The following is a 27,176-nucleotide window of genomic DNA, read 5'->3' as shown; positions in this document are numbered from 1 at the left end:
GATGGGGTCAGGCGCCACCTGGAATATTGTGTCCAGTTCTGGGCACCACAATTTAAAAAGGATGTGGAGAAACTGGAGCGCGTCCAAAGGAGGGCGACCAAAATGGTGAAGGGTCTGGAAACCATGACCTATGAAGAACGACTTAGGGAGCTGGGGATGTTTAGCCTGGAAAAGAGAAGGCGAAGAGGTGATGTGATAGCCCTGTTTAAATACTTGAAGGAATGTCATATCGAGGAGGGAGCTAGCTTGTTTTCTGCTGCTCCAGAGAACAGGACGCAGAGCAATGGATGCAAACTACAGCAACATTAGGAGGAACTTCCTGACAGTAAGGGCTGTTCAACAGTAGAACACACTCCTTCCTTGGAGATTGTGGTGGAATCTCCCTCCTTGGAAGTCTTTAAACAGAGGCTGGATGGCCATCTGTTGGGGATGCTTTGACTGAGAGTTCCTGCATGGCAGGGGGTTGGACTGCATGGCCCTTGTGGTCTCTTCCAACTCTACGATTGTACAATTCTATGATTCTATGACAGTTGAATATCTCTTTCTTTAACATCCCCAAAAGGGCATACACTGGTGTAACCCCATGCCACTGATAGGGTAGTTTCATGGCAGCAGGGCAGTTTCACTACAAATTTAAAGGAGTTATCCAAAGTGCTGAGACTCATCAATGAAACAGAGTCAGCCCCAAGGTTCAGCACCTTGGATAACTCCATGAAAGTTCAAACTACAGTCTGGCAAGGAAACTACCAGCTACCACTGATGCTTCCTCCTGGGGCCTTGCATCTGCTCTTTCAGCACACCTAACATGGCTTACCTTGCTCTGTTGGCACAAGCATCTGCAACTTGTACACATGTCCAGCCATGCATACAGGGCAAGGGTTTTTTATTATTCCTTCCCCTCCCTCAGCCCCATTGCTATGAGTGAAAATGCCATGCTTGCCAAAATAACTACATAGAGTCATAGAGTTGGAAGAGACCCCAAGGACCATCCAGTCCAACTCCCCTGCCATGCAGGAACTCTCAATCAAAACATACCCAACAGATGGCCATCCAGCCTATGTTTAATAATCTCCAAAGAGGGAGGTTATGCTTTCTCATACACTCAGCTTTCCTTTTAATCCACCAGCCTCCAAGGGAGTGTGATCCACTGTCAACCAGCCCTTCCATCAGGAAGTTCTTCCTACTTTTTGGTGGAATCTCTTTTCCTGGAGCTTGCATCCATTGCTCTGGGTCCTAGTCTCTGGAGCAGCAGAAAACAAGCTTGCTCCCTCTTTAATATGACATCCCTTCAAATATTTAAACAGAGCTATCATATCACCTCTTAACGTTCTCTTCACCAGGCTAAACATCCCCAGCTCTCTGAGCTCATAAGGCATGATGGTTTAAAGACCCTCTTCTCTGGAGCATCAGAAAACAAGCTTGCTCCCTCCTCAGTATGACATCCTTTCAAATGTTTAAACAGAGTAACATGTCACCTCTTAACTTTCTTTCCTCCAGGCTAAACATTCATAAATGTACATGTATTTATTCATATTTTTCCAAATTTGTTAGCCACTTTACCTTCAGGAAGTTCCTCCTAATGTTGAGGTGGATTTCTTTTCCTGTAATTTGCAATCCATTGCTCTGGGCCCTAGTCTCTGGAACAGCAGAATACAAGCTTGCTCCATGCTCAATATGACACCTCTTCAAATATTTAAACAAGGCTCTCATGTCACCCCTCAACTTTCTCCTCTCAAGGCTAAACATGCCCAAGCTCCCTTAACATGGTTTCCAAACCTTTCACCATTTTGGCCATCCTCCTTGGGACATGCTCCAGCTTCTCAACATCCTTTTTGAATTGTGGAGCCTAGAACTGGACACAGTTATTATTATTATTATTATTATTATTATTATTATTATATCACATCCTTCCCCCCAAAAATTGCGACTCAAAGCAGCTTCTTAGAATACTATATATATATATATATATATATATATATATATACATAATTATATTTATATTTATTTATTATTATTAATTATATAATTTGCAAATTAAAAAAATAACACAATACAGGTCCTAAACGCAATGCAGAAAGAACCCAGTTTGAAACCACTTTACCTGACCTAGCGAATCCTGGGAATTGTAGTTTATTGTGGTACCAGAGCTCTCTGATGGAGAAGGCTCACTGTCTGACAAAACTACACTTCCCAGAATTCCCTAGCATTGAGCCAGGGCAGTTGAAGCGCTCTCAAAGTGGATTTTATTGCTGCAGTGTGTTTTGGACCATGCTTATAAACATACAAAAGTGGGCATTAAAACAGAATTAAACTAGTCCACTATTAATATAAGATAGTATATATAATATATACAATACGATATATATATATATATATATATATGTACATAAAATGTTATATATACAATACTATGAGATATATAATATATATACGTAATATAATATATGCAATATTAGATAGATAGATAGATAGATAGATAGATAGATAGATAGATAGATCATGCATTTATATCATATAAACCCACGCTTGTTAGCCATGCTCCAAATGGAGGACATTTTGGAATTCCTCCTGGAGAGAAGGTCGAAATGGAGGACGTGTCCTGGAAAAGTCACCCAATCGATGAGTAACTCACCCCTTTGCCTTCAGCCCTTCCCTTCCCTGCCTCCTTCTCTGGAAACGAATTAGCGCTGCGTCCCCTTTAAGAGGGCAATCCCGCTCTCGGCCACTAGGTGGGGCGCTCTCCTCGCCTTCACCCGGGCTGAGAAAAACTCGAGGCACAAAATGGGCGGTGCCGCTTTCCTGGCCTTCCCCGCCCTTTCCAATTCATCTGTCTCCAAAGCCACGCCCTCGCCCTGGATCCACCCAATCAGAGGCGAGGCTTGCGTCGTTGGGGGCGTGGCCTCGTCTCTGAGTGGATCCTGAGTCGCGGGGGACGCGGCTCAGTCCGTGATGGGCAGCCTAGCCACGCCCCCCTGGTCTGAGCCAGGGCTGCGGAGCCGGAGCCCCCAGAGCGAGAGCGTGAGCGGCGGGGAGAGCATCGCAGTCGGGCGCCCGAGCCTCCGGAGGGACGCAGCGGACGCAGGGCTCCCATTCTCCCGCACTTCTGAACCTCCTCCATCCCAATCGGGACCGTCCACACTCGGATTTAACCCGGTTTCATCCCGCATCAACCGGGAAAAGAGATTTTTGGAGAAAAGAAGGACTGGGGACCGAAGAAATAGACTCCCAGACTCCCAATTTGGGGGTTCCGACCCAGGATCTCCGAACCGGGTTGGATTTGAGGAGGAAAAAAGCCCGAACCCAAAACCTTGGGAGTTTCTTCAATTGATTTTATTCCTTTGATTTGAATCCTTTGAGACTTTGGACCCAGGCAAGGAAGGAGACTGCGGCTCCCATCATCCCCGCCTCAGCCGGGCTCTGGCCCCCCGCCATGGCCGCCGCCGGCCCGGGGGCTCCCCGGCTCTTGCTCCCGCTGGCCCTGCTCCTCCTCCCGGGCGGCTGCCGGGCCTTGGAAGGTGAGGAGGATGGGGAGGATGGGTCCGGGAGTGGGAAGGGGGATAAAGGGGCTTCATGGGAGGGAAGCCAAGGGATGGAGGAGGAGGAGGAAGAGGCCCTTCTCTTCTTGGGGGCTTCGGAATGGTCCCTTCCCGAGAAAAGGAGGAGAAGGAGAAGGAAGGGCCGAAAGAAAGAAACTCTGGCTGCATCCACACTGGGGATGTATCCGACCCGGTTTGGTCCCGCTTTAACTCTTTGGAGTTGGAGTTTCCCAGAATTCCATAGCCTTGAGCCAAACCGGGTTATTTCTCCAGTGCGGAAGCAGCCTCAAATGGCGTATCTCTGTGTGTCTTGTTGTCGTTGGGGGCCTTCAGGTCCTTCCATCCATCGCGGGGCTTTCTTGGCCTGGCCCTTGCCCTCCTCTGAGGCTGAGAGAGTGGCACTGGCCCGAGGGCGCCCAGCGGGGAACCGGACCCTGCTGGCTCTCGTCTAAGAGGCCACGGTTCAGCGAAGGAAGCCGAAGAGAGGCTGCTCTGAGTCAGGAATGGCTGAGATCGAGCGGAGACTCGGGTCTCGGTCCCCTCAGGAGAGCCGCCTCTCCCTGGCAGCATCTTCTGCTTCTTGTGTGCCTTCAAGGCCTTTCTGACTTCTGGCCACTCCATCATGGGGTTTTCTTGGCTAGATCTGAGGCTGAGAGAGTGTGGCTTGCCCAGAGGGATTCGAACCCTGCTCTCCAGAGCCCCAGTCAGACCCCTCAAACGCCCTGTTGGCTGGCATCGCATCTCTGCTGATGCTCCCTTGGCAAAAATAAACCCTGAATGAACCCCCCCCCGCTGCCATTGACTTTGTGCATGGAGGCATGGTGGGGCGTCTGTGTGTGAGGTTCCCTCCTTTCCCCTTTGTGTGTGTGTTGGATCTCTTACTCTTTCCCCTTCCACTGGCTTCTCCCTTTCCACTGATGGAAGGCATTTGACCTAAAAGGCAACAACTCTGGGGAGGGGTTTGCTGTGGTCCACTTCCAGGAATACTACTACTACTACTACTACTAATCACTATTCATTCTTGCCCCCCCCCCCCCGGATCGAGGCTGAGAAGAACAACAGTGAAGAGTTCTGCATGGCCATTGTCTGGGACAGGCGCCGGAAGAGAAGCCATTCTCCCTTTTTAGGGGACAGGCAAGGGTCCCTGGCCCCCCTGCCAGCCTTGAGGCACTTCAGCAGGGCTTCCCTTGGCTTCCCCTTGTGCTTGGACCAAGCAGAGAGAAGCAGTGCCTGGAAAGATCAACATCCTAGTCTTGGCCTGAGAGCTGGCCCATCTCCGCTGACTTGGCTCTGCCAGTTCCTCCTCTCTCTGTCCCTGTTTCTTTTTAAAAATGATATTTTGGAGGGCCTCGGTTGGCGCATGCCAGGCTGAGATTCTGCTCCCTGGCACAGCTTTACCTGCTCACTTTGGAGAAAGGAACAAGTGAAAGGAACCCATGGGCGGCTGGTGCACATTTCTGGCTTCTAGGAGAAAAGCATTGCCTTCCCTTTGTCTGGGCAATGGGGAGTTGGCTGGGTTAGGTTTGGAGGGGTGCATTTTACAGAAATTAGGGGTGCTGCCCATTAATTATTGATTATAGCTACTATTATTATTATATTTATTATATTTATTTCTATCCCACCCTTTCCCCCAAACTGGCACACAGGGTGGCTAAACTGGGACTCGGTTCCTTTTGTTGTTGTTCTGTGCCTTCAAGCCGTTTCTGACTTAGGACGACACTATCATGGGGTTTTCCTGGCAAGATTTGTTCAGAGGATTGTTGGTCCATGCCATCCTCTGAGGCTGAGAGAGTGCAACTTGCCCAAGATCCTGTTGTTGTTGTTGCTGTGTCCCTTCAAGTCGTTTCCGACTCATGGCAACCCTAAGGGGGACACCTATTGTGGGGTTTTCTTGGCAAGGTTTGTTCCGAAGAGGCCTTCCCCTGAGGCTGAGAGAGTGTGACTTGCCCAAGGACACGCAGTGGGTTTCGTGGCTGAACTGGGAATCAAAGCATGGTCTCTAGAGTCATAGTCCAACACTCAGACCACTGGTTCTTCTAATAGTTCCTTAGTGGATCATATTTTAAACCCTGTGTGAATGTCAGAGCTCTGTGATTTAAAATGCTTGCTTTTTAATAGAATACAGTTGGCCCTCTGTTATCCACAAATTCTTTATCCACAGATTCAAGCATCCACAGTTTGAATACACACACACACATATATATACACGAAGTTTGAGTTTGCCATTTTATATAAGGGACATGATTTTATGCTCCATTACATTTAATAGGACTTGAGCATCCATGGAGTTTGGTATCCATGGGGCTCCTGGAACCAAACCCCAGCGGATACTAAGGTCCCATTGTACTAGTGATACTTAACGTAAACTAGAAATTGTGCCCACTGTAACTAGATTTCATGGCCTCTTCTTGGCTATAATCAGACATTTTATGATTTTCTTTTCTTTCTTTTTAACCTCTCCGAATTGGGAGGAAGGAGGCACCAGAGGTTCTTCCACTTCGCCTTTTCCCCCCCAGCAGACTAGCCACAGTGAAACTGAGAGGCTTGTGTTAAGAAGGGAGGGGAAAAAAACAGGCTGCAGAGTGGATGCTCATTTTAAAGCCACAGGAGCTGGAGATATTTGCAGAGTTTTTTGGAAAAACAGGAGGAAAAGCTTCTGAATTCTAGTTCGTTGAAGCATGGAGAAAATAACCAATTTTTTGTTTGTGTGTTTGTTTGTTTCCTTTAATGAAAGTTCACATCCTCCAAAGCCACCTGAAGATTGACCTGTATCTTGTGGTTCAGCATCCTTGTTTTAAGTCCAGTGGGCACAAAGTAATTTTCCTGCCTCCTCCAGAGTTCCTCCTTTCCTGGCAAAAGAGTAACAGTGTAGTTGTGCTGTTCTTCCATCCTTGATATTGGCAAGCTTCTTTTCTTTACTTAGTCTTGGGTTGCATCCACACTGCAGAAATAATCTGGTTTGACACCACTTTAGCTGCCGTGGTTCAATGCTATGCAGCTCGGGGAACTGTAGTTTGTTGTGGCATCAGCCTGCAGTTCCCAGAATTGCATAGCATTGAGCCACAGCAGTTAAAGTAGTGTCAAACTGGGTTATTTCTGCTGTGTGGATGCAGGCTTGGAGGCTAGGATTGATAACCAGTGTGCAAATAATTCAAAAACTGCATATCCTTCAAGAGTCCTATTTTTTTACCCAGTTTTGCATGGGGGGGAATGACTCTTTTACAATGCTGGTAAAGAGAGTTTTGAACTCCGGCCACTTGCCAAATGCAAGGCGAGTTTATCAGATAAATTGTTGGGCCTAGGATTAAGCGCTCGGCCCGTCTTGTCTTTTGTGTTCTCAACTGTAAAGCCAGCTTCAAACGGGGAGAAGAAGGAAGGGCGAAAGCACATTTTTCAACGTGTTCAAGCAGAGTGGCATAGAAGCCGCCAGGTTTTAAGATATCGCTGAACCATCGTTTGATGTATTCTCAGTCAATTCCCTGGATTTTTAAAAAATGTTTCAGCCTCTCTTCTCCAGCTCCTCTCATCCACCCCACTCATGTGAGAGAAGGGAAAGGGGAAACCAGTGGCTGCAACTTTAAATTCCAATTTCCAGAAATGTCTTCCAAGACATCACATCTCTCGTTTTCTATCTTTATTTTCCAAAAAACGTCTTTAAACCTGCCTGCATTAGCTTTGCTTTTTTGGGTTATATTTAAAACATGTGTCTTCCATGTCCTCTTTTGTCCCCTCTCTCTTGTTTGACATTGGCTTTTTAACTTTTCTTCCCCATGCATATTGTTTTTGCTGGGATGATAAAGATGTTGTGTTTGTGGCGAATGAGAGAGTGGTGGGTCTGTTTGGCAAGATGGGGTGGGAAGAGGAGGGATAATAGAGAAGGAGAAGCAGAATACTTAATTTTTCTGAGATCTCCTCTTACCTGTCTTTTCATGGGGGCGAGGACAGCCTTCCAAACTCTAGAGACCAGAGTTCAATTCCCAACTTGGCCATTAAACCCATTGGGCGATTTTCGGGCATGCCACATGCTCTCAGCCTCAGGGGAAGGCAATGGCAAACCTCCTCTGAACAAATCTTGCCAAGAAACCCCTGTGTTAAGGTCACAATAGGTCGCACATGACTTGAAGGCGCACAACATGCACCCCAAAAAAACATGATCTGGAAATAACTTCATGACCACATCAGTGTGGAGAATGAAACATTACGCTTCCTTCACCGGGTAACACCACCCCCTGAAATATTTTAATGGCTGGTGAGCATTTACACACAAGGGTATTAACACTTGTTTGTATTGTAGGATGCTGGGGAAGGGGTGGTTTTATCTTATCCAAATATACAGCTGTGTTCATATTTGGACATAAGGGGGTTTGAAGAAGGGGTTTCTCCTGGCTCTTTGGACAATGGATGCCTAAAGCTTACTAGAGCCCCAAAGGTTTCCTGGTTTGAATGGGACACACTGTCGTGCTAAAAATGTGCATGTGTTTTCCTTTGTATGTTTGCAAGGTCCCATTGTCATCTTGTTGTGCTGATTTTCTCCTACTTGACATGTTTTATGGGGACAGGGAATACCGTGTTTCCTGCTTTCATGTCTTTGCCGGAGCTTTTCTATACTTCACAGGGAGCTTGTGTTTGTCAGGTGTGCAAATATCCTCTGTATCTATCTTGTTCCTTTTTCTGCTAGACAATAGGGAGTGAGTGTGATGGTGTTCACCACGGTAGCTGCTGACTTAAATGTTAAGCTGTCCGGCACGGATTGGTAAACATGGAAGGAGTTCCTTTGGAATAGCAGCACTTTCCTGTGTTCATTTCAGATCGAGAGACAGAGGGACTTAGAGGAAAGTGTGAAGACTCTATCTAAGGAGGTCATAGCTGATACCAGATTTTTCTGAAACCTCTTGCTGGGAGGTGCTGGCTTGGGGTCTCTCCCTACAAATCTGGGTTGGCTTCCTAACCTCTACTTTTTTTGTTCAGCCTTTGTTCCGGCAGGACTCCATGTAAAGTGATTGATAGTGTGTATTGCATATGCTGTGACTTAACTCTGCGAATCAGGGTCACTTGACCTTAAATCAGCAGGAGTGTATGTGTGTGTGTGTGAGAAGGGGGAGGCTCTTTCTTTCTTTCTTTCTTTCTTTCTTTCTTTCTTTCTTTCTTTCTCCACCTTCCTTCCTTCCTGCCTTCTTTCCTTCCTTCCTTCTTTTGGTTTTTGCTAATTTTTTTTTAAACAGATACACACTTTAACTAAAAAAAGAAAAACCCCAGGGAATGGCTCACAAGTCAGCTTCCTTAATGCAGACTGTCGCATTTGAGCCGTTACTGTAAATCTAGTGTATGCATTACTTTTAGTGCTAATAATAAATCCATAGCGGCAATAAATCCATAGGCGCACACTCTATATAAACCACAGCTGCTAGTCACCCCCCTTCCCCATTCTGCCACCTCCCTCTGCCCTGTCAAGTTGAGATGCCAGAAATATGTAACTCCCAGCTAGTTTTGTTACCTTCTTGCCCCTACGTTGAGCGTTTGTGCTTGACTCTGTGTGTGTGTGTGTGTGTGTGTGTGTGTGTGCTGGCATTTTAAAAAACTTGTCTGGCATTTTTTTTAAAAAATTGCAACAAGACTCTTACATTATGTTCTCCCCCTCGCCTTGCTTTTTCATTTTCTCTCTTTGCGTGAACAAGGAAGGGAGCATGGAGAGTCCAGTTTCTTTGCAAAGGAGCACATGGGATGATGGTTAGGGGGGAAATGAAAGACAGTGAGGGTTTTGGAGGGGGGGGACTCTTTCTCAGCCATGAGTCAGTGAGAGCTTTGTATGGCTAAGGAAGAAAATGGTTTCTTGTGTCCCCCCCAAAAAAAAAGATTTCTGTCTTAAGTGTGCTGCTGCGTCTGTTTGAAGTTACAATGTGTTTTTCTTCTCTGGTTCAGCAGCGCCTCAGCCTGCCGGAGAAGGAATGCTCTGGCCCAGAAGCAACAGCCATGGTGGCTTTCTCTGGCAAAGGCGGCTGAAGAAGACAAGCAGAGCTTGGCCGGGGGAACTGAGGCCCCCTTGGGAATCAGTTTTCCAGCTTGGCCAAAGTGCATCCTTCTAGGAGTGGAAAGGCTTTTGAAAAATGCAAACTTTCTTTTCTCTCCCTCCTCCCTTCTTCCTTTTCTCCGCTCCTTTTGCTCAGTTGCTGCAGGCTCAGGCCCCCCCCCCCCCATCCCCTCCGTGTCCCAGAAAGCCCAACCTCTGGTCTGAGAGAAGGAAAACGATATGGTATTAATTTAAAGTGCATCAAATCACATTTTCTAGAGCTCTTAGTGCTTCTGATGCAATTTCCAGGCGGTGGGGAAAGCCCCCTGCCTCTTCCCCCCCAGGGCTCAGCACAAGGGAAGTCATTAATGTTGGTTGGGGAGCAAAGGCAGCCAGCAAAGCTGGAGGGGCCTTTTGCCAGTTTCTTCTTTTCGTTGAATTCAGGTAGGGGTGTAACTCTTTAGGGGTAGGGGTATAATTCTTCATTAATTTCCTTCTTCGTAGAAAGAAAAGAGTAATTATAGCATTTCCCTCCTTGCCGCAAGAAAATCTGGAACAGTTTTCTAAGGCTGTTTGCAGTTCAGGACTTAATTCGGTACCAAAATTCACATGTGGTTCTTCGGCGCACACCACACCATTTTTCTGCACAAAAATAGGCTGAGTGTTCTGCGCTGAATAGGATGTGTGGAAAAAACATGTCGTATTTCTGCAGAGAAATATTATTATCAGTTCAGAAGAGGGCACAATACAACTATGTGTAACTTTTGTGTAGAATTACTGACCCCTTGATTGTTGGATGCTATTGTTTTTAGATTTGATATTTTTTAGGTTTTATGTTTTTATTTTATTGTGGTTTTAATGTTGTTGTAATTTTAACTTTTTGATTTTAACCTTGTTGTGATCCCGCTTCGATCCATGGGGAGAGGCGGGAAGATAGATAGAAATAAAATTTATTATTAAAAAAATTATTAATTAAGTCTCACACTGCAAAGATTCTCATCAGTCCGGGATTTCTTCTCCACAGGGCTTCTCAACACTTGAGAAACATTTCTCATAGATATTTCAAAGCTTTTTTTTGCTATTCTTCCCACTCTTAAGAACAGACAAGGGGCATGGATTCCGGCATGGGGCAGATAAGACAAGAGTCTGCTTGTATACCCTGAGAGAGTTTTTCCTTCTTTGTCTGGGCTGGTTTACTTGCCGGATCTCAAAGGCTGTGTTTTGGTGGGAAAGAGTTTAGGGGGCAGCACTTGCTTGCCTGCTTGCAAAATAAGCTTTCCTTCTACTCCCAACAACGGTGCAAAACGTCTTTGCTGGCACATTGGGAAGAAAGTGGTTCTTTGGGATAAACTTTGAGGGGTGGCACATTTGAGTCTGTATTCGAGAGCCTGGTAATATTCTTCAGTGCAGAGAAGCTGTCTTTGAAGATCCTGCAGCCAACATAATGGTGGCTAAGAAGTAGTTACAAAGGTGGATTTTTCTCCCACACATTCAGTGTATGTGGTCCCTTGGTATCTGCTGGGGTTTGTTACCCCATGGATAACAAAATCCGGGGATGCTCAAGTCCCATTATATACAACTGTGTCATGAAATATAAAATGGCAAAATCAAGCTTTGGTTTTTGGGAATATATATATATATATATATATATGAATGAATGAATGAATATTTTCAAGCCATGGATATAGAGTCTGTATATTGTGGGTCAAGTGGATGTTCAGATTCCTGCAGATGAGTAGGAGTTGCAACTATTCCAGGTTACTTTGTTGTGGAGTGTGTGTATGTGTGTAATATAGAGTGCCCAAGTTCTGTTTGGATTGTGAAGGCAACTAGGAAGGCAGAACAGAGAGTGGTTTAAACACTATCACGTAGCTATATAAACATCATCCCAAATCTATAGCTCATTTGTTTCCCTACTATTCCACTCCCAGTGTATAAATATGCCTTAGCATACTGCACATATTTATGTGCACATTTGATACGGTGTGCTCCCCTTCCCACCACACACACACACACACACACACACACCCATCCATCCCATTCATATATCCTGTCAGGTATTTCCCTGATTGAGAGGGATTTGCTTTCTTTTTAATTACAGTTCATTGAACTGTCTCTTCGCTCGCTGGGGATCTGAGCCCTGCTGTTCTGTTGACGCTTTAGGATAAGGCTGAGAGAAGGCTGGTCACAGAACTCTGGAAGCTCTGGCCGAGCTCATTAAATCTCCTGTTTCTTGCAAGCTGGCTCATCCATGTAGGGAAAAAGAAGACAGTTCCTTTGTGCCCAGAAAAGCAGTCAGCTAATTGGCAACGAGGGCTAACCTGCAAGCCACATTTCAGGGGCTTCTGAGGGGTTTCTTTTTCTTCCCCCCACCTCCACCGATGATGTTTTCTTTATTTTCCTTGCTCTTATCTTTTTCTTTCTCTCCCCCTTTTTTCCCTTGGTTCCTAATGAAGCTTCACTTTGGGATAAACGGGCAAAACTTTTGGTCTCTGGGCTGCTGAAACTAAATACAGCGAGCTCTTGGTATCTACTGTGGTTTGGTTCCCAGAACCTCTACGGATACCAAAATCTGTGGATGTTCAAGTCCCATTGAATACAGTGGCATAGTAAAATGGTGTCTCTTATATCAAATGGCAAAATCAAACTTTGCTTTGTGGACTTTATATAGTTTTAAAAATATTTTTAAACTGTGGATGGTTGAATATGGATTAAAAACCTGTGGCAATGGAGTGCTGAACATAGTTGCGCCTTTTCTCTTTGTCTTGCAATCGGGACTTCTTGCGCCTATTCATTCTTATTCCCAGCTACCTTCCTGTTTTTGTTATGAACCTCGGCTGAGAGGCTGACATATTCCATGAAATATTCGGGCAGACCTGTCAGTTGTGTTTTCTTTTTGCCATCCTTTTCACAGGACGGTTTGGTTGTTGCCTCTGCTGGTGATTGGGCACTGGGGAGTTTTTAATTAACAATCCCAAAGACTCTGAATCACAGCCTTGCATGTTGTTTTGTGTGTGGGTATGTGTGTGTGCGCACATTATTGTTTTTCAGTTCCCTTGTCTTTTGAATCAAGGCTCTGCCTGTTGTGCTGACACAAACTGGTTTGTCTAGATGAGCGTCTCCTCATTTTGGTGCCAAGTGTGAGGTGGAGGGAGAAGGTAGGGGTCGGTGTGAATGTGCAGCCAGCCAGATTTTCTGTGTTGGGTGCAAGGAGCCAAATGTTCCAGAACCAACTTGGGTCGGTTCTGACTTTGTTTGTTTGTACCAGTTTGATGGTGATGGGGGTTCATTCCTATTTTGCCAAATAGGCCACTAGGTTAAACCACTCACTTTTCCACATCAGCCTTTGAGCCAAGCTGTGCTTTGACCTCTTTAAAATGGCAGCTGGAAGCCTCCAAGGACTGCCAGGTCTTGCTAGGTTTCCTTACTTCAGTTGGGTACCCAAAGCTCGGAGTGTGTTACATCAGATTGGTGCCAGCCCAAAAAAGGTTTCTAGGAAATAAAGTGTCAGTTGTAGTCATTGGGCACAAAGATGGTGCCTAACACATTCGGGGAATACCCTGCAGCCTCTCTGCATCAGATAACTTAAGAAGCCCTGGGTTAGCTTCCCCCTCATGTATTTGATCAAGGTTGTGTGTTTTGTTATGTTCCCCCGCCCCCTTTAAAATATGGTGGCTATCTCTTAGTTGTCATTTTTGTCCTCGGTCAGGGACACACAGTTTTCATGAGGAAATGTTTTTTTCTGTATCAGAAATCATGCAATTGGGGAACAAAAGATGGTGGATCAACTAGACTTAGCAGTTAGGTGAGTCTGTGTATGCGTAGGTTGGTTACAGGATTTTAATATGGTGTGCAAATGAAAGAAATCAAAATCAAAATCTGCTCACTGTTTTGAAAGGTCTGATTTTCTGCAATGGGGTAATCCAGGATGGGTGGGTGTATTTTGGGGGTGTTTTGACCAAGGAGTTCAGGGAAGAAGTACATCATCATATCACCCTGAAAACATTAATCTCCCATCTGATTTCAGATGCCTGGTTAGTATTTGGATGGGAGGTTGATAGAGTGACAAGACTCTCCAGTCATGGCTAGGAAAAGGTTTGCATGAAATCCTGGAAGCCACTATTGCTAGTCAGTTGAAAATATTGGGCTGGGTAGACCAATGCTCTCTTTCAGCAGAAGGCAGCTCTCTGTGTTCCTATGTAGAGAAACATGGGAGGAAGCAAATAAAATCATACCCTGTTCCTCCTTTGCCTTGTGCTTGTCTGTGGTTGTGAGATTGTGAGTCTTCATTGGTGTGTAAACTCTACAGTCCAGAAGACATCTGGCTCCATTCTTGTGTGGACAATGGTTGGCACCCTGGTACTGTGGAAGAGCTCACACATCAGCTTGCAGCATCTATGAACCACTTCATCCTTTAGTTTCAGCGTCTGAAATTTCCCAGATTGAATGGTAGCCATGAAACAATATTCTTCTCAGAGCCCATGGATGAACTCTGTTGAGTGTGTTTGTGTCCAAACTGTTAGCATGATTTTGTGTAAGTGTATGCATGGGTATGTATAAGCAGAAGGGGTCTCTGCTACATTTGGTACTGCGATGGCAAGAGAGGCTGAATGTAAATCATCTGGACTAAAAGAGGCTTTCTTGACCAATGCTACCCAAGTGAGAAAAGCTCCTGCAACTTTCTTAGACCTCCAGGGATCCTGTTGGTTACCTCTTAATTGTGTTGGCATCTAGAGTGTTTTGTCTGCTCTTTTGTTAACAGCTCCCTTTTATGCGTCCAGCGAAGGCGCTGGAGAAGAAGGGTGTGTAAATGGTGCCAGGTACTGTCTGCTGGCATTTCCAGTGCTTATCTTTGAGAGGCAAAAAAGTGGAAAGATTGCAAGGAATTGAAAAGTGAAAAATCCTAGGCAGGGGAGGGCAGTCTTTGGATGTAGTTTCTGCCAGTGAACCATGTCTTAAACCACCTGATTATCTGCTGAGACCTTGTATGGAGGTACTTTGTGGTTCTGCTCCCTGAATGTCTTGCGTGTGTGCTTGTGTCTTCCTCCCACCTCTCCCCATGTTTCTAGGAGCCTCCAAGCTTCCAAACACCTGTTCCCCAGCCCCCACCCTGGAATGTGAAATGTCGGAAACGTGGAGGAGCTAAGACCTGGTTTATAATCAACAACATGCGCGCCTGGCGCTCTGGTTCCAGCGGGGACTGCAATTGAGGTGGAAGTTCCATGGATTTACCCAAGGACTCAAAGGAATCTTTATATTTCTGAACAGAGCTCTCTTTCCTCTTACTCCCCTCTCCTTTTCTCTCTCCAAAGATGGCTGAAGAGGCTTGCCAGTCATGTCGGGCTCTCTGTCCCAAAGCCGCCTCTTTCCTGGGAAGGCAGCAGCTGCTCTGACATTTGCTCTGACCGAGTTTTGCCCCAGTGCAATCTGTGCTCCTTTGAGCATGGCTTCCATGCATCTCGGGACCCTTCTCTCATCTGTTTGCCTATGCTTGTCCAGTTTGCCCCAGAAAGAGCCAGAGAGAAAATCCATTTCAGGGATTCCTTGGTTTGCAGGACCATTGGCATTGGTGTCATTCTCCTGCCTGCACCAACAATTTGGAATCTGAAGCCCTCTCCTCTTCCCCCCTCCCCTTATTAATGAGAAAAATGTGTAGGGTTTTGACCAATTGCCAGGGATAGATTTATTTTAGTTCCCCAGAAATTAAACTGAAAATGAAGAGAGAGGAGAAGGAAAGAAAAGAGAGGGAGAGAACAAGAGAGAGAACGCCAAGCTTGGCACTCTTCTCCCCCCCCCCCACCCCATCTCTCTGCTTGTTTTAACTTCGGAAGAATCTCAAGTTTGGGCTGGGGGTAGGGAAGAGAAGGATATTTAGGTTTAAACAGTTCCAGATGGGTTTAGCATTCGCACATTGGGAGGAAGTGAGCTGAGAGCCGCACGGAGATTTGGGTAACTGCCCTGGGCGCAAGACGGGAGGGAAGTCTTGGCAGCAGGGTTTGTGAGATCCATGTGCTTGCCAGGTTGTTGTTGACTCTTAGAGTCACTCTGTCTGTGAGGTGAGACTTTTATCAGAAAGTCTCCTGGCACAGTCTTTTCTGTTCCACACCCCCAGATGCTTGCTTGCTTGCTTGCTTACGACTTCTCTTCTCTTCCTCCTCCTCCTGGAAAGTGAGCCTTTCTCATCCCACCTCAGAAATTGCTATGAAGTTGGCAAATCAAAATGAAGGCAACATGTCTAGTGGGGGCCTTCAGTTTCTTTTGGTTCTCTGTCTCCAATGGATGCAGCCTAAGTCAGTTCAGAAAATTTCTAATGCCACCCCTGTTGTTCACCGAGCCTGTCTTCACATATTATATAGGAGGCATGAAGACTAGCTTGTGATTTGTGTGGTTTTTGGATTTATGAAGTGGTGTCTTGCATGGGTTGTGCAGATCTGTAGCCACACAGGGCCGTTGGAAATTGTAACTCGTAATCTGGGAGTGGGAAGCGACTAGATGACTCTACCCTTGAATGCTTCAGTTCGTCTGTCTCCTTTTCCAGGATGCACCTTTGTTCACGGAGAAAAGCACTTCTCTTTTTAGAGAATAAAAGCTAAGGATAATTTACGAATGTCCTTTTGAGTGAATGATAGTGAGAGGTCGCTTCTGCAGAAGAACAAGAGGGCCCTGCAGAATCAGGCCTGAGGGCCACCTTGAATGATATATCTGGCTTCCAAGAGGCCAACCAGATGATACCAGGAAGATCATAACTGGAACAGGGAGTCAGCTGAGAACTGGAAACCCTTTCTAATCCACTGGGAATTGTGATGTACAGTAGATCACATCTCTGCTATACACTTAGGTAATTCTGTATGTTCTTCCATAATTCCAGACGAACTAATAGTGGGCCCTCCACATTTGCTGGGGTTAGGGATTCAAGACCCCCATGAAAATGGAAAAACAAACAACCATAAATTAAAAACCAGCTCTCTAGAAATTTCTAGTTCCTCCAGCACAACTCTGTGGCTACCATCCAGCAGAAGGTAACCATAAAGTTGTATTGGAGGACCTAAAATGCCTAGAGAAGTGTTGTCTGCAAGTCTTCCAGTCCTCTAGTGTGATTCTCTGATCAGCTTCTGGCAGAGTTGCGCTGGAGGATCTAGTGATTTCTAGAGAAGAACGTATTAATCAAATCTGTAAATAATCAAATCCTCAAAAGTCAAAACCACAAATATAGAGGGCCAAGTATACTTCCTACCAAATGTGCCTGCTAGGAAAATTGAGTATCTCATTTATATCCAAACACGTTTTTGCACGTGTGTGTGTGTGTTAAAAGTTCTCTCCCGTAGAAATGCTGTGCCCTCATCTCCCCCACCCCCAGATTAGATAATATGTTAGGCAGAAAAATATCCGAAGCTCAGTTTCAACAATCATTAATGAGGATAACCAGTCAGTACAAAACAGTCTACCACTAAAATGTTACATTAGCTAAAAATAGCTGCTAAATGTAGCAACTGACTAACAAAACTGCTTTCTATTCTTTTTAAAGCTTTGAAAAGAAGAGTCTAGGCATCTCTCTTTTATTTTACAAGAAATTCTAGAAGGAGTCCACCACTGCAGAAAATGTCTCACTTGTTGTCACCATCTAGGTCTTGGAAAACTGGGGTACTCATATTTGCTGAAACCTTTGCTGTTAAGGTCTGGATTTTTCTCTCTGTTCACCTCTTGCTGAATTTTTAGCAATGGGTTGTTTATCATAGGGAAGGAAAGGACTTGTGTGATGTGAGGATTGGGGTAGTTTCTTGCTGCCTCTAGGAAATTGATACATGCTCATGATTGTCCTCCCCATGTGATGCTTCTGGGTCCTCATCCTCCTCCCCAAAGCCAAGAGATAGTGTCACCGCATGTTCACACCCATTTCAACTGATCCAAGAGAAGCTCCATTGTAGTGGAATGTTGACCAAAGGTCCCATTTCTGTGACTGAAATTGCAAGGTTGATTGACCAGTGGGCAAACCTTGCTTGAAGCCCAAAGGTAGGGGAGATGTGTGCTTTTGGTAAGAAAGGTGGGCCTAATAGAGGTGCTTCAGAAGCTTAGGTGCCACAGGATTCACACTACAGGAAAACATTAGGGAGAACTTCGTGGTAAGAACTGTTTGACAGTGGAATACACTGCCTTGCGGGGTGAGGGACTCTCCTTCTTTGGAGGTTTTAAACAGAGGCTGGATGGCTGTCTGTCGGGAAAGCTTTGATTGTATATTGAAGGGGTTGGACTGGATGGCCCTTGTGGTCTCTTCCAAATCTGTGATCCTATGACTTTAGGTTATGGACTCCAGCAGTAGACAGTGAGGCCAAAAGTAAGGGGAGTCAGGATGGAGCTGAACTCCACACATTAGGGTTAATGAAGTAGCACCTTACCCTAAAGGCACTAGATCTCATCTGATCTTGAAAACTATGTACTCTTGGAAGCTTAGTACTTGGATGGGAGACTGCCAGCTAATACCAGGTTTGTTGCTGTGTACCTACAAGTCATTTCCAACTTAGGCTGACCCCAAGACAAGCCTATCATGGGGTTTTCTTGGCAAGATTTTGTACAGAGGAGGTTTGCCATTGCCTTCCCCTGCAGCTGAGAACATATGACTTGTCCATGGTCACCCAGTAGGTTTTATGACTGATCAGGGAATCGATTCCTGGTCACCTGTGTCATAGTCCAGTGCTCAAACGGCTACACCATGCAGGTGCTGTAGGCTATATTTCAGAGGAAGGAACTGGCAAAACCACCTCTGTGTATTCCCTTCTGAAAAAAAAAAAACCCTATGAAATTCATGGGGTCGCCATAAGCTGATAGGAAATTTGAAGGCTCTAGTTTGGTTTTTGGCTCAGTTTCTGATTGTTGTTTTGTCCATTTTGTGATAGAAGTCAGCAAAAATGTGATTTTTTTTCCCCACTGCATCTTGCAAGCTGATGTTCTTGGGTTAAGTGAGAGATTTTGTTCTATTTTGTTTTTTATGGCAGGGCAGGATAGAAGAGTTGAGGTAGATCGGTGGACATTTTTTAGCAAGAGCGGCACAAGTGTAAATTGCTCTCAGCCTTGGCTTGCCTACTGGGAGGCTATTGCAGTGTGGGGAGGAGGGGAAACATAGTCTTGGAGAACAAGGCAACTGAAGAGAATCTGCGTCTCCCCTCTCTCATTCCCCACAGAGCATGGGGAACTCTGTGATTGATGAGTCGGAGGTGGTGGGGAGGTCAAGCATGGGGAGCCACGGGTCAGTAAAAAGAGAATAGCAGGAGGGCGCATCCACTGGAACCTGATTCTTAAAGCATGCAAGCCAAGCTTCAGGCTCAGAGTTTCCCATATCCAGTGGCTGAAGCCCGAGTGTTGTTTTTTTACACTGGAACTTGAAAAATGCTCCTTTTTTGGAACTACAGCTCCCAGGGAGTCGCAGTGTTCAGCTGGGGGATGTGGGAAGATGTTGTGCCGAAAAGAAAGAAATGCTCCCAAGTTCAGTGGTGTTAGTCAGAATCGGTGGGAAATGAGCAAGCGGCCATGAAAGTGTCTGTGACTATGTGTGTGTTTTGGAGGGAGGAGGAAGCCTTTTTCTTTTGCAAGTTTTCCACAGTGGATTTTGCATATGGGAGAAGAATGAGGCCCATGCATAGCTAGGTTTCCTGAATGCTGTTAATGCTTAAGAAAATTGCTGTGATGCTGAGATATCATTTGGTCCTTTCTCTCCCATGGTTATGTTCTGAAGTCCTTGTGGCTGCAGTTAGGGGAGCCCAAAATGGCGTCCAGAGCTCTTTGAAAGAAGCAGCTAATGGCGGCCGCAGAGTGCAATGCCACGCCAGAGCCAGAAGGACTCAACATGGAGAGGACGGGAGTCGAAGGTTTCAAGTTGACGCACGCTGGGGGCTTGGAAGCAGAAAGTCAAGCGCCCAACATCTTGCAAATTTGTGGTTTCCAAGACACCGATTTGGCCCTTCAAAGAGACGTTGGTTATTCCAGGAGCATGCTGTGCTTGAAGCTTTCTGGATTCTTTTCCGGTGTTATTAATCTGCCGCTTTCTGCTCGAAATGATTTTTGAAAACCCAAACTGAAGGAAGAAAGTGAGTTGGACCGCCTTGTCTGTACAAAGGAAAGCCCAGCAGGGGCTCACCTCTGATTTGGGAGAGGCTTTGTTTGGCCTACCTGGTTTTCTTCCCTCTATATTCTAAGTGATCAACACCCTGTTGGGTGGCAGAGCTGCCAACCTTGATTGCCTGGTCGAAGCATTACTTGCACAATGCATTAATTTTAAAGGAGTGCACTGTCTAGTGTTTGAAGCATTCTTTCTGGTGCTCAGGGATGGGAGAAGTGTGGATTTGCTGGCAATACCTTTCTTGTGCTGTTCCCCCCCCCCCCCGACTCCCTCACCCCTCCAGATTCCTTGTCACTCACACAAAAAAAGAAGTGGCACTTCATTTCTTTGGCACCTCCCCGTTCAAAAAAACCCTGTTTTCAAAAAGAATCATAGAGTTGGAAGAGATCACCAGGTCCAGTTTTCGGTGGCATTTTTAGAAATTTGCAGACCGTTCTGGGGTAGAATATTTCCCCCTAGACACATCGCACTTGGTCACCCCGGGGTTTGTTTTTTAAGGAGACCTAAGAACTCTTTGGCTGAGAATGCTCCTCCCTGAACAAGGATGTTACTATGGCTTTTGTTGTTATTCTGTGCCTTCAAGTTGTTTCTGACATATGGTGACCCCAAAGGCAAACCTATCATGGGGTTTTCTTGGCAGGATTTCTTTGGAGGTTTGCTATTGCCTTCCCCTGAGGCTGAGAGCATGTGACTTGCACAAAGTCACCCAGTGGGTTTCATGGCTGAGCAAGGAATCAAACCCTGGTCTCAGAGTCGTAATCCAACACTCAAACCAAAGTGAAATCATATCACTAGAACTATGTAATGTGAAAGGGGCTTCAATTATTATTATTATTATTATTATTATTATTATTATTATTATTTAATTTATTTATAGCCCACCCAATCACTAGGAATCCAGACGGGTTACAACAGTAAAAATACATTACAATAAAATACTAAATGGTCCCTTCCCAACCCCCTCCCCAAGATTAAAACTAGAATTAAACAATCAGAGTTTAAAAAACAATAAAATATAATGCAGCATTAGGTTAAGATTAAAAACAATTTGGCGGGTAGAGAGACCTACTTATTATTATTATTATTATTATTATTATGCCATTTCCCTTCACTTCTGTGCCATTTCTATTCTGGAGAATCTTACACTCTGTGGAGCAGCCTTGTGGGGTGGAGGAGGTCAGGGATATTGGTTGTTGCATGAACCAGATCCGTGATGTTCATATTTTATCTCAAAGCCACAATTAGATGCAGCCTGTAATTAATTGTTTTTCAAATGTTGGGAAGTGTCTATATTACATTAAGTAGTGTAATGTACACTCTTGCTTGCCTGCACATGTGGGATGTGCTAAGAAGGATGATAGATTAAAATAGGAAGATTATAAACTAGCATGGTATAGTAGTTTGAGTGTTGGACTAGGACACTGGGAGACCAGGGTTTGAATTCCTTTCCGGCCGTGGAAACCTACTGAGTGATCTTGGGCAAGTGACACTCTCACAGCCTCAGAGGGAGGCAATGGCAAACCTCACAAATTCTGCCAAGAAAACCCTGTGATAGGGTTGCTATAACTCAGAAATGACTTGAAGGCACATGACAACAGATATGCCAGATATATACATAATCCTATCTGTCAGATTGTAAACTGTTGGGTTCATTAGAAGAAAATCTCATTCAGTTTATAGAATCATAGTGTAGGAAGGGATGGCAGTCTAGTCCACCACCACCCCACACACCCACCATGCAGAAATACACAACAAACACTCATGAGAGATGGCCATCCAACCTCTGTTTAAAGAATTATAAAGAAGGAGATTCTGTCACCCTCTGAGTCCATTCTCAAATAACTCTTACAGTCGAGACGTTCTTCCCAATGTTCAGATGGAATCTCTTTTACTTGCAATTTGCATTCGTTGGTTTTAGTCTCTGGAACAGTAGTTCCTCAACCATCGTCCCCTGCTTTTATTTATTTATTTTATTAATATGCTACCTTTCTCCCTGAGTGGAACCCCAGGTAGGTCACAAAAAAGTTTAGGCATACAGTGTAGGCATCCAAAAAGGGGGCAAAGGGACAGGCAAAATTAACAGGAGAATGGGGGAGCAGACTTTTCATTGTTGGAGGCAGTGTCTTCATTTTAACACACACACACCATCGGCTACACCTGTGGACCTTTTTGTGGGATTCCCAGAGACATCTGTATGATCATGGGGAGGGGATGGTGCTGACCTGGAGAGCTGTGGTCCCATCCTGCAGAGCATTTGTTATGCAACATAAATTGCAGGGGATTGGTGCAACAGCCTCAGGACCAGTGTTGCCAATTTCTGGGGAATTCCCCAGAATCTAGGGGATTTAATTTCTTTCTGGGGATTTTGGCTGAATAATAATAATAAATATTGGGGAATTCTGGGGATTTTGGTAAAATATTCCGGGGAATATCTTTGAGGCTTGTTGGCAACACTGCTCAGGATGCAGGCTGCTGTAATCCCCATACTGGTGGAAGGCCACCCTACCTTAGCACAGATCAGGACCACAATGCAGAAGAGAAGGAACTTCTAAACCTGCCCTTCTATCCTGTATCCCTTGTCCAAATGCCCCTTCCATAACCGGAACTGCTAGAGTCTGCAGTAGTGGAAATCTACAGATGTAGAATTGCACAGAGGTGTTTTTCCCACTGCATTGTGTAGCAGCTGGGGGTGGGCTTGAAGTTGGTAAATTGACACATGCACAAAGATCAAAGTCCCTTCATCCTGTGTCTCAACTTAGATCCAAATTGGGTGCCCTTTCCCCCTTTTATTTCTGTGGCTGGTTTCAGAAGAAGAAAGATACATGGGAATTTCCAGTCTCAGACGCCTACTACTGAGATGGGGAGGAGGAATCTTTGGACCGCCAAATCTTTTGGCCTACAGTTACCATCAGCCCCACCCAGCATGGGCTGTGTTATGAGAGGAGTTGTGGAACAACCAAAGGTTGCTGGTTCTCTCACAACTGGCTAGAGCACGTTAAAATGAAATATCAGGTCTCCTGATGTGATGTCTTCCAGATGTGTTGGGCTACACTTCAAGCAATAGCATTCATGGGAGTTGCCATACAACTGGAGGGGAGTAGGTTGGGGAAGACAGGCCATGTTGTTAGTTTTTCTTGATCTAGGTGGAATGATTATGGACTTGCTCACCTGATCACCTTTTTTATTATTATTATTTGATGAGTGTGCTTTTCTTGCCAAGATTTCCAAACAAGCTCCTCTCTTGGCTTCCAACTCTGGGCGTGGCCTTGGGCAAGTAACTTAGTTCCTTGATTTGCCCATCCAAACAAAGCAGTTACTAATCCACCTTCTTTTTCTTCCTTCTACCCATTGTCCTGTAATTAAAAGAGTTGGATGCAGGGACCAGCATTCATTGTCTGCCAATAATGGGACTCTGCCTGAACTGGGGCCTTTAGGCACTGTTGTAATATGAGGAGGAACGATGAGAGCCTGCTCTTGAAATGGTTGCCTTGTTTGCAACTCTCAATGGAGCATTATGTTCCCATGCTGCAGGTTGGGCATTTGAGTTGCATTGCAGGAGGATCAGCAGAAACCTATGCACGGAAATGGGACTGATGACATTGACCAGGATTTGAGCTAATTTTGCTTTGTCCGGGCCCATCTCATCTGTGGGTGTGCTATTAGCGTCATGCCATTGTTGCCTCTGTGAGCATATTTATGCAGCATAGTTATGTGTGCAAGTGTTTAGTATTAGCATGGGTACAGAGCCTCCCAGGGATACTTAAATCTGTATGCTCGGGTACCATTATATACAACGAGATAGTAAAATGACATAGTAAAATAGTGTCCCTTACATAAAATGGCCAAATCAAGGTTAGCCTTTTGAAATATTTTTAATATATTGTGGGTTTTTGGTATCTGCTGGGGTTTGGTTCCAAGACTCCCGTGGATATCAAAATCTGTGGATGTTCAAGATCCATTATATACAATTTCATCGTGAAATTGTGTCCTTTATATAAAATGGCAAAATCAAAGTTTGCTTTTGGGAATTTATATGTTTCTTAAAATATTTTCAAGCTGTGGATGCTTGAATCCATGGATAAAGAATCTGTGGATATGGAAGGCTGACTGTACATGTGTGTACGTGTGTGTGTATTTGAACTGTGGTTGTTTGAATCTGTCAGTGCGGAATCTGTGGCTACAGAGGGCCAACTGTATACACCAGAATTTAGAAAAGTTACTTTTTTGGTCCTTTTCTCGCTGAATCCCCCAGCTAGCCACCCCTCTCAGATCAAGTAGATTTTCCAAGCTCCATTGTGTATTTAGCCAAATGGAAGTCTGCATACCTGAGGGAACCTAAATAAATCTTGTGGGGTGATTTCATGTTCACTTGTATCATTTTTTAAAACTTGATGTTGTTACTATATTTGCAATTAAGCAGTATATTATACAGTTTGTTGTTGCTATTTACTACAAACTCACATTTGACTTATGGCCACCCTGTGAACAAGAGGGTGCTTGCAGATTCAGTCTTACTTGCAGATTCTTACTTAGGTCTTGCAGGTTCAGGGCCCTGGGGTTCCTTTATTGAATCAATCCACCTGTAGGGTGTTCTTCCCTTTTTCTAAGTTCTTCTTTGACCATATTTTTCACTGCATCGTGTTATGTCTCAATATGTCCACACCAGAGTTTGGGGAGGGGGGACATACTGATATAGTGCATTCAGAAATGAAGTAGCAAGATAAAGTTTAGAAATTATGACCACTAGCTTAAATAATAATTGTTCTTTTAAAAGTGCTCTTTTAAAGCAAGTTGTTTTGATTGAACTTATGTTAATTGAAGGCTTTGTTTCTGAATGGCATTTATTGTGCTATAAAATAAAGTGATTAAAGAGAAGCAGCTGACACTGGATACTGGTCTAACAATGAACAACTGCCCATAAACTATTAAAGTTAAAATGTTTACATTCAAGCAGTCATTGTTGTTCCAGTAAGAGGGTTGGAAAATAGTAATAATAGTCAGACCTCAAAAAATATATATGAATAATCAGTTCAAAAAACGAGGAGTGTTTTTGTTTTTGATATCCTCAGTTTGGTCATCTTGGTTTCTAATGTGAGTACCGCCTTGATTTGTTCTAGGTCCCATAGACCCATTCATTTGTCATTTGTCATGGTGTATATTGAACTCTCCCCCAGCACCACATTTCAAATGATGCTGGGGTTTTTTGGGTGTCTCTGTGTATTTTAATTTGTGTGGATAGCTGTCTTGGGTTCCATGTGAGGAGAAAGATGAGTTATAAATCCATAAGTGAATAAATTGGTCTGTGACTTATGTAAACAGCTGAGACCTTGGGAAATGTGTATCCATACAGAAAGTTGCGTTCTCTTGGTAGCATTGTGGAGCAGTGCAGTTTTCCTACACATCATACTGATCACTTGCATTTTGAAGCATGTCCTTCAGAGCTATTGGCTACCTCACACTGTTGTGATGCCAACTGGAACGACATCCAGGAATGTGGTTATACAAACATACATAATTGGGGTGGGGTAATGGAGTATTTCAAATAGATAAAATGAATATTTGTGCATGACGCATGTGAGAACTACTTGGTCCTGTGTATACTGTTTTGTGGAGGCAACAAGGATTTAATTTAAAATCTTAATTAAATCCATACCGCACTGAGGACATGTCTACATGGAGCAATTGCACTGGTTTCCCCCTGCCCTCACTACAACCAGTCTTCATGGCACAGGACCAAAGCCCCAATTCGAGTGTTGACCGTCTTCACGAGGGAAGGCCAATTCTGCACCACCTCTGCCCTATTGCTGGCTAAACCAATGTAAAGTAATTCTCCTCCTCCACTTCTTAAACTTTCTGTGTCCTACAGGGGAAGAGAAAGGCAGAGAGGGTGCTAGGAGCAGCCACCTCTGACAGTGGTGGGGGAAGTTATTTCTTCATAAAATGCTAAAATATGAATATACATCAAAGTGTGAATGAAAATATGCACTCTAAACAAAATATTTTTATTCATATACAGCATCAAGGGGAGGCATGATGTCCGTATGTAGATATAAATTGGATTAAAAGGGTAAAAAAATTGAGGACCACTGGATTAGATAATTGGTCTGAGTTAGCCACTGTATTCTTCACCTGTCGGGGATGCTTTGAATGTGATTTCCTGCATGGCAGGGGGTTGGACTTGGATGGCCCCTGTGGTCTCTTCCAACTCTATTATTCTATGAATGAAAGAGCTGGACAGTGAAGAAACCCAATAGAAAGAAAATTAACTCATTTGAGATGTGGGGCTGGAGAAGAGTGCTGAGGATACCATGGATGACCAAAAAGACAAACAAATGGGTCCTAGAACAGATCAAGCCTGAAATCTCCTTGGAAGTCAAGATGATCAAATTGAGTCTGTCATACTTCAGCCCCATCATGAGAAGACATTGGAAAACACAATAATGCTAGGAAAGCTGGAGGAAAGAGATGAAGATTGCACACTGGGTGGATACTTTATTAGGGAAATTATGGTTATAATTTTACAGGACATAAGCAGAGCAGTGGAAGACAGTGAGTCTTGGAGATGTCCCATTCACAGGATTTTTATTTATTTATTTATTTATTTATTTATTTAGCGCTGTAGATTTACAAAGGGCTGTACATACAAACAATAAAATCAAGAAAAATGAAACCTGCCAATGGCATACATTCTACAAAATACATGTAAAACAATAGATAATAATACAAGATAGAATTAGATAAAAAAGCAGACAACAAATTAAAAAGATCAGTTATCAATTATCAAATATCAGATCTCAGATAACAATTGGATAAACAATCACACAATGCCTGGGAACGCTTTCCTGAACAATATAGTCTTCAACTCAGTTTTGAAACTGGTTAAAGAAGTGATCAGCCATGTTGGTGGGGGAAGGAGGTTCCAGGAGTGAGGGGCAGCAAGTGAAAAGGGACAAGTCTGGGACGGGGCAGAGAAAATCCTGGGTTGAGACAGCGGACCTTGACTACCAGAACGGAGGGACCGTGTGGGATTGTGAGGAGAAAGAAGTTGTCATATGTCAGGGTCAACTTGGAGTCAGTTAACAATAACTGAAATCTTGGTATTATCGGTGTGGCTGGCAACAATTCTCCAGGATTTCAGACAAGAGTCTCCGAGATGCTGGGGGATTGAGCCTTGGACCTTCTGCATACACGTCACTATGGTTGCTCCTCCAGCCTGTAGGACTGCATCAATTTAGACAACCATCTCCCTTCAGGCAGATGCAGGAGAAGCACTTAGTTGACTGGGGCCCATTTTCTTCCAAGCCTTGGCTCAGATTATCTGTCAAAAGTTGCAAAATGTGTTGAAAAATGTCACTCTCCTCCTTCCCTCCCTCTTCACAGGAGTGGCCTGGGACTCCCAAGCTGTGATTTTTCTGGTTTAATTTTTTTTTCTCATTTGCAAATGTTGCTCCACAGAATAACAAGTTCCGATGGTATGTGGTGTTGGGAAGAGAGGCAAGGTGTCACACCCTCCCTGCTGAGT

At 44.5% G+C, this 27,176-nt stretch overlaps 1 protein-coding gene across 1 annotated transcript in view; it reads left to right on the top strand.

Annotated features, from left to right (window-relative positions):
- The first annotated feature begins 3,039 nt into the window (after window positions 1-3,039).
- EPHB3 (EPH receptor B3) overlaps window positions 3,040-27,176 on the top strand; it is a 155,777-nt gene continuing 131,640 nt past the window's right edge. Inside the window, exon 1 of the mRNA XM_089508727.1 lies at window positions 3,040-3,515. Coding sequence (XP_089364853.1) covers window positions 3,431-3,515 — 85 coding nt within the window. The 5' untranslated portion in view covers window positions 3,040-3,430. The remainder of the gene's footprint in view (window positions 3,516-27,176) is intronic.

This window comes from Sceloporus occidentalis, unplaced genomic scaffold (genome assembly GCF_023333645.1).
Source record: "Sceloporus occidentalis isolate IW3139 unplaced genomic scaffold, rSceOcc1.0.p SCAF_2, whole genome shotgun sequence".
Classification (NCBI taxonomy): domain Eukaryota; kingdom Metazoa; phylum Chordata; class Lepidosauria; order Squamata; family Phrynosomatidae; genus Sceloporus; species Sceloporus occidentalis.
Note: the sequence above shows the minus strand (reverse complement) of the source record. Positions and strands in the feature narration are given on the sequence as shown.